This window comes from Neovison vison, chromosome 3 (genome assembly GCF_020171115.1).
Source record: "Neovison vison isolate M4711 chromosome 3, ASM_NN_V1, whole genome shotgun sequence".
Classification (NCBI taxonomy): Eukaryota; Metazoa; Chordata; class Mammalia; order Carnivora; family Mustelidae; genus Neogale; species Neogale vison.
The window spans coordinates 224,928,688-224,946,876 of record NC_058093.1 but is presented as its reverse complement, the minus strand read 5'-3'; the positions used below and the strand labels follow the sequence as shown (position 1 = coordinate 224,946,876).

The 18,189-nt window shown below is 51.6% G+C and overlaps 1 protein-coding gene across 1 annotated transcript in view; it reads left to right on the top strand.

Moving 5' to 3' along the window:
- WSCD2 (WSC domain containing 2) overlaps positions 1-18,189 on the top strand; it is a 115,608-nt gene that overhangs the window by 78,516 nt on the left and 18,903 nt on the right. Inside the window, exons 5-6 of the mRNA XM_044244119.1 lie at positions 12,190-12,311; positions 14,798-14,972. Coding sequence (XP_044100054.1) covers positions 12,190-12,311; positions 14,798-14,972 — 297 coding nt within the window. The remainder of the gene's footprint in view (positions 1-12,189; positions 12,312-14,797; positions 14,973-18,189) is intronic.

Below are 18,189 nucleotides of genomic sequence, written 5' to 3'. Positions count from 1 at the left end.
CGGTGACCTCTCCCTCCCACACCGAGCTGTCCCCTGTGCCAGCCACGTCCCCCTTTCTCCCCTGTCTTCCTCCTTGACAAAGTGAGCCTTCCTGATTTCCTGAGAGCCTATTGTCTGTATTGATCATGTGGGCGAGGGAGATGACTATGACCATGGCAAGAGCGGACATTTGGTCCATTTTAAGTGCCTTATGTGGAGTAGCCCATCCTCACAGTGACCCTGCAAGTAGGCACTGCTCTCCTCTGACTCCCATCTGACGACCAGGAAATTGAGGGTCGTGTCACCTAAGCCGCAGAGGATTTAAACCAACTCCGCAGCCTGTGTTTTTAATGCTCCCATTGAGACAATTTCTTGCATGTCGATGCTTCATTCTTGTTGGAAAAACCCTCCCTTTCCACGTGGAGGGAGGAAGACAAGCAGGAGAGTGTGGGCGCTGGCCAGTCTTCTGCAGACATCTTCGCATTGTCCCCTGCTCTGGGTGCTTCCTAACAGTTAATGTCTGTTTAGCAAGAATCTGCCATGTGCTAGGCACTATGCCAAGCCTGCTGCAGACCCAATTTCTTATCCCTTCCCTATAGCTTCTCCAGTGTTAATTCCCATTTTACAGTGGGGAAACTGAGGCTCGCTGAGTTTAAGTAAACCTGCCAAAGTCACCCAGGCTATTTAAAGGTGACCCACAAACTTGGGAAAATGGCTAAGGGCCTGTACAAAAGATGGAGGGCTGCGTTTCTCCCCGTTACCCTTCTGATGCGGTCCCAAGGCAGGGACAGGAGCCCACAACTGCACCTCTGACCCCTGGGCCAGCGCTTCCCAGATCTGAATGCGCCTGTGAACCCTATGGAGATGTTGTTACCATGCAGATTCAGTTTCAGCAGGTCAGGGTGAGATTTTGCATTTCTGAGGAGGCTCCCAGCTGATGCTAGGCTGCTGGGCCAGGGACCACACTTTGAATAATAAGGCCTCAGACCTCAGCGGGGGACTCGCCCTGCTCAGAACAGGGGCCTGCCCACGTGAGCAGGTTTGCCTGTCTTCCACAGGGCCAGTGCTGTTGTTTATAAAAACTCATTGTTGGTTTGCCTGATAATGCGTTCTGTCTCCCAAATCCCGTGCTTTTGAAGCCCCTGCTCGAGCTTTGCGCTACAGGACGGTCGAGGGTGCTGCCAATTTCCAAGGGTGCTGACTGCTGCAAACAGTGGCACCATCGACGGCCCCAGAGTCGCCCCAGGTCACCTGGGGCTGAAGTCCTGGCTGGCAGCGGGCACAGGCAGTGTGTGACATCCATGCTGGAGAATGTCCACACGGCAAGGCTCTGGTTTGGTCATTAGTGTAATGAGGTTTTAATTTGATGGCAGATTTACCATCAAGCAAATCCCTTTATGCCAATATTTATGTTATTTTGATGCCGACTTTGACTATCTGGCGAGGTGGCGTTAGAATCATGGGTGTTTGGCGAGAACGCTGTTGCCATTACAGCATCCTAGTGCATGAGAAAGAGCTGGGTCACCGAATTAGGCCATGTCGGTCGTTAGCCAGACAGCAGCCAGACCTCTTTTTGGTTAATGTTCAGATTGACTGGATAATCTGGACATATTCTGCTCCTCGCCCCCGACTCCTGACATTGTCTCTCTCTCTCTCTCTCACACACACACAACTACTGTGACCACCTGATAGGAAGAACAGTATCACAGGCCATCAAAGATTTTTCAGTTAGCTGAAATACACAAGCCGCAGCATGCAAAGACACTCGATTCTGTATGACAGGGTGTGGCCTGCCCTTGTAGCAGCAAGAGGTCTGGGTGGTTGCTGGAGTCAGTCCCCAGGGGCTGGCAGGGATGCCGCTCCCTCCCCTCAGCTTACCCGCCTCCTGCAGCAGCAAAATTACCCAGGATGGCGTTTTATTCCATCTGAGAAAGGAGTCTTTGGGATTGATGTCCAAGAAGGGAACACAAGTCGTGTCTACAGAGATGGCGTCCTGGAGTCTCTCAGTACAACGCATTGTTCCGAAACATCACTCTACAAGGTCTGCAGCTTGGGTACCTTCAACGGAAGCATCTGGAAGAAAACCAAAGCCTTATTAACTCAAGATTGACACAAGAATGGAAGTGGCTTGGATAAGGGGATGGATGGTTGATGATATGTCAGATTGAGATTCCTGGTGGACTCCCAGTTGGCAACATGGTGTCTGGAGAGAGCATGGGGACCATTCATTGAGGCAAAATGCTTGAGGGGCATGCACGTGGATTAGGCATAGAAGATGAGTGGAGAATGAAGGACAGTCCCTGTCCTCTGGGAGCTCACCGTCCAGTGGAGAAACAGACGCAGTCCCAGGGGTGGTATGTGTTGGTGGATCGCAGGGGCTCTGTCACTGGGAACCAAGGGAGCAACATTTGAGCTGAATCTCATTCCAAGGAAATTTCTAGATGAAAGGGAGAGCCCTGTATTCCAACCACGAGCAAAAGGTACAGGGTCAGTAAAGGTCCTATGTTGAGTACCCTGTAGGAAGCACCTTCCTTGCTTATGTCCCCTTTTATAGCTTTAGGGACTGAAGCCTGGAAAGCATAAGTGGCTGAGTTGAATGGCCATAGAGGGAGGCTTCACAGAAGGGAGCTATTTGATTAGGGCCTGAAAAGATGCATAGGATTTTTCTTGGTGTAGGAGAGGGGGATATCCAGACTCAAGTTGCAAAGGGGTGGGAGAGAAATGTAGGCAGAGGAAATTAATGTACAAATGTCTGAAGGTGGCTTCAGGAAATGGTGAGCAAGCATGATTTTCCAAAGGCCACAGTGCTTCCTAGGGACTGCACATGGGCGGGAACCCACCCCTCTGACTCCTAGTTTGGGTGCTCTGGGTCCCTTGACATCTTGTATTGGATTCTGGACCTCAACTTCTCTCTTTTGGGAGAATTCCTTGGATTTACAACCCTTGGTAAAGCACATTACCTCCTACTTACCCTGACTTCTGATCTGTCCTTCTGCCCCCTTTGCTGACTCCAGGCAAAACAGAATTGCCAGTGTCTTTGCTCTAACCCAGTGTACCTTTGGCTTCCCATTTCTGGTTCTGATTTATACATTTGTGTACAAATGAATCAGAATGGGAGGCCTTCCAAGTTACTAGCTCACAACACTAGGCAGGGAAATGAGAAAATGCACCAGGAAACAGGTATGGTAGAAACCAGACTCCATTTGTATAGTCATTAGTTCATATTAACAGTGTATCCTAATTGTGTTTCCCTGAGCAGTGGCACAGAATTCTTAATGACTAGAAAGATCTAAAGAAGGCTTGTTATCTTCGAGCTCCACTCTGGAGGGACATACGCCTAGACTCTGGTGGGACATACGCCTTGCATAGGGAGGCAGCCTATGTGTTCCTGGGTGATGGAATGCTCCTTTAGTAGCGAGAGCATTAAGAGGTTGGCAGAGCAAATGTCTGGAGGCACCCTGCTATTCTTCCTTAGCACAGACTCTCAGGCACATGGACTCTTTGCTCTTGTTAGAAAAGAAGCGAGAAATGGACTTCCTTCTTGGTTGGATTACATTTTTCACAGAAGTTTGCTAAATGTGTCAGCAAGCATAGCTCTCCTCCCAGGGGCAGACCTGCTGGTGATTTGAGAGCATTACGGCTTTATGGGATGTTGCAAGAAATTCCATTTACCTGGAAGATTCTTGCCAAGATACGTGTTACATGGATTCTTAGAAGTATATTGGACCTGTTCTGTATATATAGGACCCACTGGGTGGCTGTCCATGGTGCTGACCTCCCATTAGTTCTACCTGAAACCCCCAGGACTGCCGACAGACTAGCTTCTCCCAGGACTCAGCACATTTTCCTCTTGTTTTTTGTTTGTTTGTTTGTTTTCTGTCTTCATGGAAGTATTATGAAGTTATTACTATAGTGGAAGTATTACATGATCATGGAAAAAAATAGATCCTTGACTTAGGGTTCACAATTTACATAGTGTATTTTGTGCACTGTGAGTTTTGGCAATTTGTTGTCTTTGAAAGTTAGAAGGAGAGTTTTTTGTCTGTGCTTGTGTTATGCTCATTGATAACTCCATTCCAGCCATTTCTGCCAAGGAGAGTCACAGATGATCGTGGAAAGTCCCAGTGGCTGGAGGGACCATCCCTAGCTCCTCCTTTGCCAGTTCTGGAGCTCTCTCCCCTTTGATATGTTCCCAGGACCCCTGAAGTTTGTAATTTATATGGGTCTTCAGGAGTTCTGCTGTGTAGGGTCAAGGAGATGATAGCTAGAGATGCCTGGGTGGCTCAGTCAGTTCAGCATCTGCCTTTGGTTCAGGTCATGATCCCAGGATCCTGGGATCGAGTCCCACATTGGGCTCCTTGCTCGGCGGGGAGCCTGCTTCCTTCTCTGCTTGCCTTTCCCTGTGCTTGTGTTCTTTCTCTGTCTCTCTCTGACAAATAAATAAATAAACATCTTTAAAAAAAAAGATAGCTAGAAAAATTTTCTTTTGCGACATGATGGGGAATACTTGGTTTGCTTTTATCCCCTTAGAAAGTCCACAAAGACTATGATAGAGACATTGTAGGTCTTGAACTCAGGTGGACATGGTTTCTTTTCCAGGTTTCTCACTTACCTGGCGTGTTGCCTTTGACCAGGCTGCTGACTCTCTGAGCCTTGAGTGCCTCATCGGTAAAATGGGGACAATTCCAGCCTTTAAAGATGGCTGTGACCACCAAGGGAGATAAAGTCAAGCAAGCACCTAGCTCAGTGTTCTTGAGCAGTTGTGATGCCCCTTTCTTCCTGAAATGAAAAATTCTCAATGTACTCTAAGCAGCACCCAATTCATGCTCTCTGAATTTGCAACAGCCCACGGGAGCCTTTAGTGATGGCTAAAAATAGCTGGCTTGAATTCTCGGACAGTTAGGCTCTTTGTGTAATTCAATCTCTCTCTGATTATAGGTAGCCGTTAACAGCTCCCAGCTCACTGCCTTCCCTCCTCACTGGCATCTTTAATGCAGTAGAGCCTGGCCTAATTACCCAGGGGGTGGTGGCCTCTTTCAAACCGAGGGGAACTCTTCCACACCTGCCTTTAAGCTGACGCCTGGTGACATTTACCTCATTTTTGTGAAGCCCCAGAACAAAGAGATGATAGGACTTCAGAGACACTTGCAGCTGGTTCCAGGCTGTTCTTCATCTGCCCCCAGCAAAGGGAGTTGCCAAACAGTTGCTCTGCTTACCTCTTGCTAGTAAAAGCCTCAAGCTGCCGAGGTCAGGCACCATCCCCGCTGGCCCAGCAATGAAGAGCTGACATTATCAGAATATGGGCCATGGGCTTTTGTGATTCCTGGCCCCCTGCTGTGGGGCCTGAGAGGGTTTCTGCGAAATTCAGGGGGCTGGTGTGGGGTCTCTGGAGCCCCCAGCCATGTGCGAATAGGGCAGGCCTCCCGCGGAATGGCAGAGGGGTAGAAAACCAAGAGGAGATGTCAAGCAGGATGGGGGTCACATCCCAGCTCTGTTCCCTGCTAGCTGTGTGACCTGGAAAAGCAACTGAATTCCCATTACGTCTCAGGGTCCCCACCTGTGAAACCAGGTAACAGTCTGGCCGACATTATAGGTGTGGTACGTGTAACACGCAACACTGGTGACATAGAGCCAGCAGCTAATGTTCCATTGGCTTTAGTGTCGGTCAGGAGGAAGACCCTACCCAGGGTCACTGCCATTGTCCAGAGGCTGGGTATGGCTCAACTCCCCGAGCACCATTCCCACACACTGTGGCCTGGGGAGAGCAATGGCCCTGAACTCCATGTGGGATTTCCCCTGTGGATTAAAAATGCTTCAAGATCCAAAACCATTTCAAGTTGGGTTCCCCCAGAGGCCAGGATGTGACCCTTGGTTTGCTGGGGAAGCCAGCTGCAGGTGCACCTGTAGAGGGAAGAAGGGGTGAGACAAGGAAGGGAGGAAGCCCTTACAATGTCTTTTACAAAGCAGATCTCACCACTAAGGACAGCTGAAGCTTAATCCCACTGGGGAGCTTTGGGAGATGGGGGTGAACATGCTTCAGAGGTGTCCCACCAGAGGGACAGGCAGCTGCGGTGTTTACCCTCCCACATTCCCCCATCATGGGCTGAGGGGGTCTCCTAGGGAGAGGAACTCCCTGGTAGGTCCAGTCCATTCCTCACTGGTTCAAAGACCCAGTCCTGGGTGTTTGTTGTTGGTCATTGTCCACCTGTCTCAGGATAGGGAGTGCCAGGGGCTCGTTAATGGGACACAGACAGTGACTCCTTTGTAGGATCCGGACACCCTTCCCATATCACGGATGAGCAAAGGAGAAAGGAGCAGGGAGTCCTGGTTAGGTCTCAGGCACCGTAAATAAGATCACACGGACTTCCACCTTCACTGTGCGGCGCTAATAGGATCCCTGTTTATTTCCTCAGGAAACCGAGGCTCGGGAGGGGAAGACCCCTGCCCGAGGACACACAGCTTAGTCAATATCTGGCCCAGGTCTGCCTGAACTATAAATCATTTCCCTTTCTGCGGACCCCAGGGATTTTTGCAAACAGGCTTCTCCTGATTGCCGTGGAAATGCAAAATTCTTTCTATAAAGAAGAGTGTCAGGAAGGTCAAGGGACCTGGGTTTGGCCCCTTTTTCATTTGCAGATGTAAGTAGTGAGAGGGCCACTCACCACTGATGGGGAGAACCAGGCGGCCCATTTTATAGACAGAGAAGATGAGCGTAGCGGAAGAGTTAAAGGTCTTGGCCACCATGGGTATTCACGTTCCGATCACCAAACCATGAAGGAGAGCAAGCTGCTGAGAGAAGTGGCCTCCAAGGCATGCTTCCCAGATCCCTGGAGCCCCGCCTTTCTGCCAGACATCAGGAAGCCCCCAGTGACCAGGCAGGACTGGAGGAAGACCCCACATCCCACAGGTCAGCTGTGCCTGGACCCGCCTTCCCACCCCTGGTCCCTTCCTTCCCCAACCCTAGCGCACACCTTGCCCAAAGAGAGACTCAGAACAGTGCCCTCCTGATTCCATCCTGGCTCGTTCATCCTTGGAAAACCTCACCACATTTGCCGTTCAGAGAATTCAGCTCAGCCGTCCTCTGGAGTTGGAAGGGTCAGGGACTCATTAGCAGATGCTTAAATGTCAAAGGGAGACAACCTGCGTGGAGCTGGGCTGACAGAGTCTTCCCACCCCTTCCCGCCCTTGGAGTCTGCCTGCCTGAAGACGGTGTCCAGGCCAGCTGGAAGAAGTCATGCAGAGAGATGGTGGGGAAGAGATTCAACTACTTCACCTGCTTTTCTGTTTAAGCCTAAGGCCGGGCGACAAGGAGACAGGTCCCCACACCTTCCCCTGCCCCTTCCACCCTACTTCCCGCTCACCAGACTTCTGCATCGCTGTCTCTGTGTCCTCCGCCCAGCGTCTGTGCCTCCATTTTAGAGATGAGAATGTAAAGGCCCCAAAACTGCCCAGGGGCAAACATCGTGGAAGGGCGGAGCTGCCTGTGTGGCAGGTGGAGACTCCAAGTTCCAGGGGAGAGAAGCAAAGTGAGCACCAGAGCTCGTGTGTGCTGACCACTGGGTTTCCGCTCCCAGACCAGGCAGTTCGTCCCCAGCCTGTCGGTTCCAGGGAGGAACTGCGGCTTCCGGGGGTGGGGCCAGACTGGACAGACCCTGGGTCAGGGCCGAGCACCTTGAGGCCCCTGCAGATACATGCTGGTGTGGGCCCGTCAGCAGTTGGACCCTCAGATGCAGGTATCGGGCTTGGGGTGATGGAAGGCCGAGCGTTTGGCCCTGGGGGTGGGTCCTGGTGTGTGTGTGGGCTCATGGCCCCATGACCTTAGTTACTCCAAGTCACGTCTGCAAGAGGATGCAGGGGTGACTCCTAGCGGGGCAACCCCAGAGACCGCTGTGGGTGGGTGCCTGCACACACATGCCCACGGGCAGACCCACACTGCTGTCCAGAGATCTATACATCAGGTCCCGCGATACGCAGGACCCAGACAGATACCAGTAGTGCCCAGCTGTGAGCTCCAATGAGGATAGTCCCCATACTCTCAGCATCCTAGGGAGAGACACCACTCAGGCTGGGCTCAGTAGAGGGACCCGCCCCCTCCTAATCTCTCTCTTGCATGGTGCACTGCGGAAACCCATATCGGCTGGAACCTAGGTGCAGGCTCCTCAGGGATTGTTGAGAAATGCCCAACCCCTGGTGACATTGAGCCTGTCTGGTGGGAGGCTGGCTGAGGCTCCGCCTGGCCCTCCTCTAGGAGACAAGGAGCCCTCTTCTTGGGTACATGGTTGCCGGGCAGCCCAGAGAGATCACCTAGGGTTATGTCTCCACCCCACGGTAGGGGTGCCACGCCCAGCCGCAGCCACGTACAGATGCCCACATAGACAGACTCTCATGGCTTAGCTCATAGACTTGTCTCATAGACAGTCTCAGTGCTTAGCATCCACACGCCTGAACAAGTCGATCTGTACTCACTTTGCCACAATCAGGTGCACACACACTTCCTCCTTGTCACACACAGTATGCACACCTGTCCCACCTCCCACACACTTCACTACAACCAGGCCACAGCTAACCTCATGGCTGTCCCCTCTTGCCTCACTGATGCAGAGACATGTTCTCACCCCACATGTGCCCCAACACGCTTGACGCCTTCTAACACACTCTGTCTTTCCCCATACGGTCTCAAGGGAGTAGCAGGGGCACTTAGGAAGGAAGCTCCTAGAGGGGAAGAGGTGGTGAGCTTCAGAACTTTACAGTACACCCCGGCCTGCCCCCCATCTGGAATGGTCCTCCCTGAGCCTCAGCCCTGGAATGATCTCCCAGAGCAGCCCTCCCAGCCTCAACCATGACCCAGGCGGCTATAGGATGGTCTCTTGAATAGAATCCCATGGGAAAGAGGAAGGTTAACAATTTGAGGATTTTATTTATTTATTTGACAGACAGAGACCCAAGTAGGCAGAGAGGCAGGCGGTGGGGAGGGGGAAGCAGGCTCCCTACTGAGCAGAGAGTCTGATGTGAGGCTCTATCCCAGGACCCTGGGATCATGACCTGAGCCGAAGGCTGAGGCCTCAATCCACTGAGCCACCCAGGCGCCCCAAGGTTAACAATTCGAATATGGTTTTGGAAACTCAGGGTCAAGAGTTTTTCTTGGTACTTAAAGAAAATCTGACTCCAGTGTCAAGATAACCTCAGAGCGACGGCCTTGACTTTGTGAAGGATTCATGGTCAAAGTGGAGTGAGTGTTAAGGGCAGGAGAGGCAAAACGAGTGTCACAGTGTTTTGCAAAGGCTAATAATATGAGGCTCGGATGTGGCTTCCTAAGGAGGCAACAGCCCAGAGTGTGAGGCCTTGGAGCTTAGATATTCCTGGGTTCAGAATCCAGAAGCCACTCCTCGTCAGCTGTGTGACCTTGGGCAAGTCACTCTCCCTCTCTGAGCTTCTGTTTCCCCTTCTGTATAATGGGGAGAATGAGACCTTTCTTGTAGGGAAGAGGTATTTACCCAGTGGCTGGCACCCAGCCAGGACAAGTTGTCTTGCTTTGAATCCAGAATCCGCTCTGCCTCTTCGATGTTGACTGACTTGTGTTAAGTGGTTTCAGCCCTCTGAGCCTTGTTCCTGCATCCGTACGAAGGGGAAAGCGTACGCCACCAGAGTGATGGGTGTGTTCACCAAGTCTATGCGTGGGAGCAGCTAAGCTTGGTTCCCCCAGACAGCCATGTGGCCGGTACGCGGGAACCACGGTGATCCCAGCCATACCCCGATATTCCTCGAAGCCCCCAATCATCATAACTGCATTATTCTTATTGGAAGAAGCTGGGACTTGGAAGGCAGAGCGACCTGGCTTCATATCACTCTGTCGTTGGACCACTTGGTGATGCTGGAAGGCAGAGAGTCCTTGAGTTTCTGGCTCCGCATCCAAAAGTTGGGGGAGCCCCAGCATCTACCCCAGGGGCTGCCGTGAAGAGAGGCCAGGCACCCAGCATGGGGGTGGGGGTCAAACAGCCGGAGGGAGAGTTGAAGAGAGAAGGCAAGCTCCCCTCTTTCTGGAAACCAGGCAGTGTCTCTCTGGCCTGGGACCCGAGTGGGCTTCCAGACGGAGTTTTCTGGTTAATGAGGGTCCACACACCTGTGTTCGGTGTTTTACCTTGTAGCCGTGAGTCTTTAGCTCCAATGCCTGACTCCTTTCCCAGGCCTCACCTTGGATGGCACATTCTTTGAGCATCATCAAGTCTTCCTGGGGGTGACTGATTTCTGGGGCTCCCCTGTGAGCACCCCGGGCCACGGGATGGGACACTAGTGGTATTTGGGGTGTGACAGTGCCTTACTGGAAGGGGGGTGGAGTGCCGCCCTGTATGGAAGAGAATCTGTGTGATCTCTCCGCCTCCCTGCCATTTGTATGTGGGGAAACTGAGGCCCAGCGGACCTCAGGGTGGGTCCATAGCACACTGACCACTTCTAGCCACCACAGCCACTGCCAGCTCCCTCACCAGCCTGGAGCAATGGCTGAGGACAGTGAGGGAGACAGGACTGGATGGCGCGAGGCTGGAAATTAGCTCTGGAAAGCCACCATTTACCCAAATTCTAGATATCTTGTCAGTTTGCTAGATTTGCCTCTGCCAGGAAAGACTTCGGGCTCCTGGGTGCCAAGTGCTAGAGATAATCCCCAGGATGACAGCTGACATTTAAAACGATCACTCCCAAATTCCCTCCCTCCTGCTCCTCCACCTTCCAGCTGCCCGGGGGACAATTCTGTATCTTTTCCCTGAACACAAACCTAACGTATGCATGTGTGCCAACCGGGAGGCTTCATGCTCCAGAAGCACCGGGAGACAGGGATGGAGGTGCATGGTTTTTGCAGCTTGCTTTATTTGATTGGGGAGATGATCCTCAGTAAGTTTTTGCCAACAGTGGGTCCTTCGGTTTGTCCCGTAACCTCACAGCTTGAGCCCTGCTGCCCTCAGGGGCACAATGAGAGCTTACTCCAGACCTTGCAGAGTTTTCCAGAAGGGGCATTGAGAGGATGTCAGTAAAGTTCCCAGCAGAGTATATCATATGCGGCAGGCACTCAGTAAACGACACCAACGTCTGGGCTTCTGGTTTTGGTGCGCGGTCTGGACAGTGTCCTTGGTTTTACCTGACAGCTGTGTTCTGGAAAGGTTCGCGCAACTCCAATTTGAGAACAGCTGACCTCAATTTTAAATGGGCATCATGAGCCTTTCGATAGATTTGACAGGGGCAGTAAAAAAATTTTTAAAGATTTATTTATTTCAGAGAGCGAGAGAGAGAGTGTGAGCATATTGTGGGGGTTCAGAGGGAGAGAGAGAGAGAGAGAATCTCAGCAGACTGCTGATCTCAAGGCCTGATGCGGGCCTCGATCTCACAACCTTGAGACCACCATCTGAGATGAAATCAAGAGTCTGACACTCAACTGACGGAGCTGCCCAGGTGCCCCTAAACATTTTTTTAATTTGTCTTAATTACTTTAAAAATATATATTCACTGTAGAGAAAGCAAGAAACGGTTTTAAAAAGATCGGAATAAAAATTGCCTATGATGTTACTCTATTAGTCAGCGTTCTCCAGAGAAACACACATAAACACACGTTAGGAGGTTTATTTAAGGAATTGGCTCATGCAGTTGTGGAAGCTGGCAAGCCTGAAATTTGTAGGCAGACCAGCCGGCTGGGAACTCGGATAGCAGTTAATGCTGCAGCCTTAAGGCAGAATTCCTTCTTCTCTGGGGAACCTCAGGTTTTGCTCTGGAGGCCTTCTACTAATTGGGTGAGGCCCACCCATGTGCTCCAGGGTAATGTCCTGTAAGTCTCCTTGACATCCAGTACGTATAAATGTTAGTTACATCTACAAAATATCTTCATAGCCACACCTAGATGTATGTTTGATCAAACAACAGGGCGCCATGGCCTAGCCATGTTGACCTAAAACAACCATCATAGGGTTCCTGGGTGGCTCAGTCGGTTAAGTGTCTGCCTTCGGCTCATATCATGATCTCAGGGTCCTGGGATCAAGCCCCGCATTGGCAGGGTATGGTCCTTGCTCAGCGGGTAGTCTGCTTCTCCCTCTCACTCTACTCCTCCTCTCCGCTGGCGCTCTCTCCCAAATAAATTTTTAAAATCTTAAGTAAATAAAAGCACTTTCTTCAGAAGGTGGTTCTCCAGCAGAAATCTGACTCCTGCTTTCCCCTCCCCCGGTTCTCCAGATGGAAGCGCAGTCTTCCGAGGCTGCTTCCGCAGGCCTGACAACCTCTCTCTGGCCTTGCCCGTGACGGCTGCCATGCCGAACATGTCCGTGGATAAGTGTGTGGACCTCTGCACCGAGAAGGTGAGCCAGGGGTCCTTCTCAGAGAATTACGGGAAGAGGCGGTATGGAACAGCTGCAGGAAGCAGGAGCTTGGCTGGAGAGGCAGTGGCCCAGCCAGGATGAGGGGGTCATTTCTGTGATATAGGACACAGGCGAGGGACACAACAGTTTCATGTGAATCTAAGGGGTAGAAGTTACTTGGGGTCTGTTTCCCACTGAGGAGGGGAGTTTGTTCTAATCTCAGGAATGCTCAGGAATGAGGGTAACATTCTAACTTGGGCCCACAAGCATGAGATTATCAGGGAAAGACAAGGGCAGCCCCACTTTGAGACAGAGTGAGATCCCCGTCACTGGAGGCATGCAAGTAGAGTCAGGGCAGGTGTTGTGTCCGCTGAATCCAATGGCTTTGGGCATTGGATTGGAGTTGAACTAGATGATTTGTGGGTCCTGTCTTAGCCTGAGATCCTGAGATCCTTCCTCCCTAACTAAACTGTGAACTCCACAAGAGTAGGGGCTGTGCCTCGAAGGCTGGTGCCCTTCCAACACCCAGAGCTGGGCTAGGCAGTGATGTCTGAGGAGCTCCAACCTTCTTTCAAGATTAGCTCATTCCATGAGGGACCAAAAAACCACCCCTTCCACATCACAAAAAGTGGTTGCCCCTTTCATTCATTTGCTGATATCTACCAAGAAACTGCTTTGTGCCAGGCCCCTGTGCTCAGTGCTGGGGATGCGGGGTCAACCAGATGCTGTGTTTGTCCTCAGAGATGCTGGCACTTGCTGGGCGCCTGCCTTGTGGCTCCTGCTGGGTGCTCAAGCTTGCACCCCAACCCTCCAGTGCCCCACCTCCTCTGCTTGTCTCACCCCTCCGAACCTCCCCATCCACGAAGCCCCTCGTGGCATCCACGAATGCCAAGAGGCTGTTGCTTCCTGAGCACACCCACTGTGTAGCCCTCTGCACCATGGGTCTCAGTTTACCTCTCACACGGAGACTTGGAGTTGAGGATTTTCAAGCCCATTTCACACAGCGCCCAGACAGGTGAAGTCACTTGCCCGAGTTCATAGCACAAGCAAGTAGGGGTAACACCTGGGCCTGACTCCGCATCTACACTCCGAATTTCTGAGCTACCCTAGAGAGGCTTCCAGAACCATTCGAGGGCAGCCAGGCGAGTTCAGGTGACCGAGCATTTCCTGAGCGCTTGCTCTGCTTCTAAGAGGCATCCTGGAAGGTCAGGGGGCAAGTTGTTAAGTTGAGGAGGCGTGCCCAGCTTTCTCTCTCTCTCTCGGGCGGGAATGCCCTTCCGCCCCCCGTAGCATCCCCTCCGTGGACACGCCCCAATCCCTGATACCCGTGCAGGTCAGCTGCAGGTGGGACACAGACAGGTGAGACAGTGAGGCCCCAGGTGAAGCAGTGCAACGAGTCAGACTGTACACAGGACTGGAGGGAAGCGAGCGTGTGTGGATGGACAGGAAGGCCCCTCTGCAAAGCTCCCTCTTCCAGTTTCCTCTGATTTCCTTAGGGGGTCACCGAGAAAAATTGAGGGGATCCCGTGGGCAGGGGTACAGAACTACCTGTGCTGTGGAGTGGAGGGTAGGAGATTTAGGCGATCGGCCGAGGCTCCATGTGTATCACCTGTTAGAAACGCCATCGGTCACTCCCCACGCAGCTTCACCTGCATACCATCGTCTGGCTGTCCCTCTCTTTCTGCCTCTGCCCTTCAGCGGAGAGGTAAAGTTCCTATTCAGTATGTGTTAGAAAGAAGCCGAACCTATTGTGCAAAGTTTGCAGGATTGGCCACAGAGATGCAACCTTGGTGTATTACTAGGTTATTCCTATCGGGGAGTATTCAGGGCTGCGGGTTGGATAAGGGACAGCAAACTGAGCCCCACCTCGCTCTGGCTCAGCTGTTCCGCAGAACAAATTAAGCAGTTAGGAGCAGCTGTCCCCAAGAAAAGTGTAGCTGATGTGGGGATCCGTATCCTCTTTGGCTTAAAAGAATGGGCTCAGACAGCTTTTCCCGAAGCGTGGGCTTCGGGTCCTTCTGAGAGCCGAGGCATTCCAGTGGCAGGGCACAGGATGGTAAGAAAAGCAGTTTCTTTGTAGTTTTCTTTCCAGTCCTCCAGGAGAAAGCTCTGTCTCCATGCTCAGGTGTCTCGAACGCCTGTCAACCCTCCACTAATCTCCCCTTTGCAGGAGAAGCAGAGCCCATGGGGGCTCAGAGTCTTGGCAGGCAGAGTGCCTCCTTGGAAAGTAATTACATTGTTTCTTTCTATAGTATTTGCAAAATGTAACGAAGTGCCTGGTTTTATTTGTCAATTATACCTTAATTAAGCTGGAAAGAAATGCTAGCATGGGAGGGACGTGAAGGGGGGGGCAAACTCATCCAAGTGAAGTTTGGGGACCTTTCAGGCTGGGGACGATTGGGACACCGGGCCTGGTCTGCATGGGGAGTATGGGCCGTCCGTCCGGGGATTTAATGACACTCTTTCTTCCCATCTCCCCGGTCCAGGAGTACCCGCTGGCCGCCCTTGCTGGCAATGCCTGCCACTGTGGGTTCCCCACGACGCGATTCCCCCTCCACGAGAGGGAGGACGAGCAGCTCTGTGCCCAGAAGTGTAGTGCAGAAGAGTTTGAGAGCTGCGGAACTCCGAGTTACTTCATCGTGTACCAGACACAAGTCCAAGGTAAGCCGGGGTTCTCCCCGTGGACGCCCCTCCCCGCTGAGGGCTCCCCGCCAGCCCATCCCAGCCTATCCCGCTCCGACTATGTAGGCCAGAGTGCAGGGGCAAGGGCAGGGCTGGAGAACTTGGCCTGGCTCAGTGATCCCAATGGACAGCAGAGGCAAGGGCTCTAGGCAAGGGATGTGGAGGTTCCAGAGACCCTCCTCTCTGTCCCTCCTACTGACCCCCCCCAACTGGGTGGCTCGTCTCCCATGGTAGAGGCTGTGAGATTGAGTGTGATGTCATATTTTGCATTTGCTGGGAGTGGGGGATGCGGGTGACCAACCCAGACCTGCAGCAGGATCCTGGGCAAGTCATGTCCCCTTTCCGGGCTTCAGTTTCCCCATCTGCAAAATGCAGCTTTAGATGGTTGATCTCCAGGAGCCCTTTCAATTTCAAGAGTCTGTCCATTTATTTATAAAATCTTTTTTTCATTTTCTGTCATCCTCTCTTTGCTGGAAGGACCTCGGCTTCTTGCCTGGCTCCCTGCCCGACTCTTGGGGCTGCTGGCCCATAATGGTGGCAGTGCTGAGGGTCTCCTGGTGCCCGAGTCTGCGTTGAGTTCTTAGTTCATGCTTCCTCACTGAATCCCCTCGGCTCTCCCAGGAGGTGGGAATGGTCAATATGGCTGCTTTAACAGGCAGGGAAACTGACACAGAACCATTAAGGGCCTTGCCCGAGGTCACGCTGCTTATACAATTTCTAGCTGAAAGCCATTTCCCCAGACTAAGGCATCATGAAGTGTGGGTGGCACATAGGGTGCTGGGACACTCAGGCCAAAGGAAACCCTTGCAGGGTTACCCCAGTATCTGAATATCTGAATATGCTGACCACCTACTAAGCATGGGTCCCTTGCCCCACCTCAGCTCCCTGAATGATGTAAAGCCCATAGTAAGCCTATAATCAGGACGACATCATCGCTGTTTTCCAGGTGGGAGAAGCAGGACTCTGGGGTTGGGAACCGGCTACAATTGCACTCTATGAGAGTGCTTTCATGTCTCAAACTCCAAAGCCCTTGCTAGAAAACTCTGCCCACAGAGCAAAGAACACTCCCCATACTCCCTGAAGCCTGGAGATACAATGAAACTTGATTGAGCTAGACCTCCTTTTCATCTCCAGGAACTGGGCTTCCATGTATGGTTGGGCAGGTTGGGCACTGCATAGTCCCAACTTGTAAGATAAGTGGTGCCCAAAAACCAGGCCACGCTCTGCACTCTGGATAGCAGCGCCTCTACCCAGAGGAAGGGGAGGGTGTCTTTTTCTAATGGGCACAAAGGTGTCTAAAGAGCTAGTGGCAGCTCCAGTAAGAGCTTGTCCCCTGTTTGGTCTGATGGGGATACCAGTAGTAGCCTCCTGGAGCTTCTTCTGTGGTACTTGAAGTTGTGCTGAGAGCCCAGTGAACAAGAATCTAGTAAGTGCAGCTCTTGGCTTTGTTTATAGCACAGCGAGGAGGGATGAACATGTGTTAGCATTTAGGAAGTGTGGGTGACTCTGTACAGAACCGAGTGGCCCTGGCCTAAGGCAGAGTCATGCACAGATTAATTATTCCGTGACTGTGAATGGCTTTGATGTGGACGAAGCAGACAGTGGAGCCTTTTCAATAGCAGATAAAGAGCCCCTGATGGATGGCTTTGCTCATCCCCTGGGCCATGTCCTCAGGCCATTACTGCTCTCCAGTTTTTCCACAATAGGCTTGCAGTCCCTCACACTGGCAAGGTTCGAGAGACCCGTGGTTTATTAGGTTGCCAAGAGTCTGGTCCATCATGATTGCCATTTATTCTGCATTTGCTGCATGCTAAACCCTGATGTTCCTGCCAGGAATGGGATTCTCCAACACCTACTGTGTGCCAGGTGCTGTCCAAGCCCTTGAGACTGAATTAACTCATTCAGTTCTCGCAAGGACCTGGGTGCCCTATTATTACTGGTCCACAACTGTTCAAGAATTCTAAATTTTACTTAGAAATATTCTGAAATATACAAAAGTTCTAAAATGACTGTCTTCCAACTTGGCACAGAGAGGTTTGGTAGCTGGGCCCGAGTGGCACAGCTAGGACGGGGCAGAGCTGGGATGCAGACCCAGGTGGAGTCTGAATCCTGGGCAACCACAGCTTCTCAGTATCCATTGAAAATGCTTCCCACATATTCTCCATTTTGTCTTGTAAGGAGATTAGCCCCATTTTCCAGGAAGAAATGGGCTCTGAGAGGGAAAAGCCTTGTTCACGTTTGGCCGTGACAGCCTTGGCATAAGACGAGCTCTGATTCCAAAGCTCCAGCACCTGCTTGGACTTTCGGAGCTGTCTTTTTCAGGGCTGAAATAAACAAATAAACTTTATTTTTTGGGCTGAACCCAACAGCCTTTACCTCAGAATGGGTCTTGACCTCCCAGGCAGCATTTGAATGGAGAATGCTGTTTTCTAGAGAAATTGAGGGGCCAGGGTTTTGTTTTCTGTTTTTGATTTTCCTCCCTCCCAACATTTTATGATGGGGGGGAAAAAATGTCAAACCTCCAGAAAAAACTGAAATCACACCGTGAACACCCACGATGCATCCCATAGACTTTTTTTTTTTTTAAGATTTTATTTATTTATTTGACAGAGATCACAAGCAGGCAGAGAGGCAGGCAGAGAGAGAGGAGGAAGCAGGCTCCCCGTGGAACAGAGAGCCTGATGTGGGCCTGATGAGCCACCCAGGTGCCCCCATCCCATAGACTTTTTATTATACAGACTCGACCTTCCATCTCTCCATTTTGCCATCCTTTGATCCTTCTTATTTTTTCCATGCATTTCAAAACACCCTTGACCCTTGAACGACATGGGGGTTAGGGGTGGTGATGACCTCCCGGTGTGGTTGAGAAATCCACATTTAACTTTTTTTTTTTTTTTTTAAGATTTTGTTTATTTATTTGACAGAGTTCCCAAGTAGGCAGAGAGGCAGGCAGAGAGAGAGGAGGAAGCAGGCTCCCCGTGGAACAGAGAGCCTGATGTGGGCCTGATGAGCCACCCAGGTGCCCCCATCCCATAGACTTTTTATTATACAGACTCGACCTTCCATCTCTCCATTTTGCCATCCTTTGATCCTTCTTATTTTTTCCATGCATTTCAAAACACCCTTGACCCTTGAACGACATGGGGGTTAGGGGTGGTGATGACCTCCCGGTGTGGTTGAGAAATCCACATTTAAC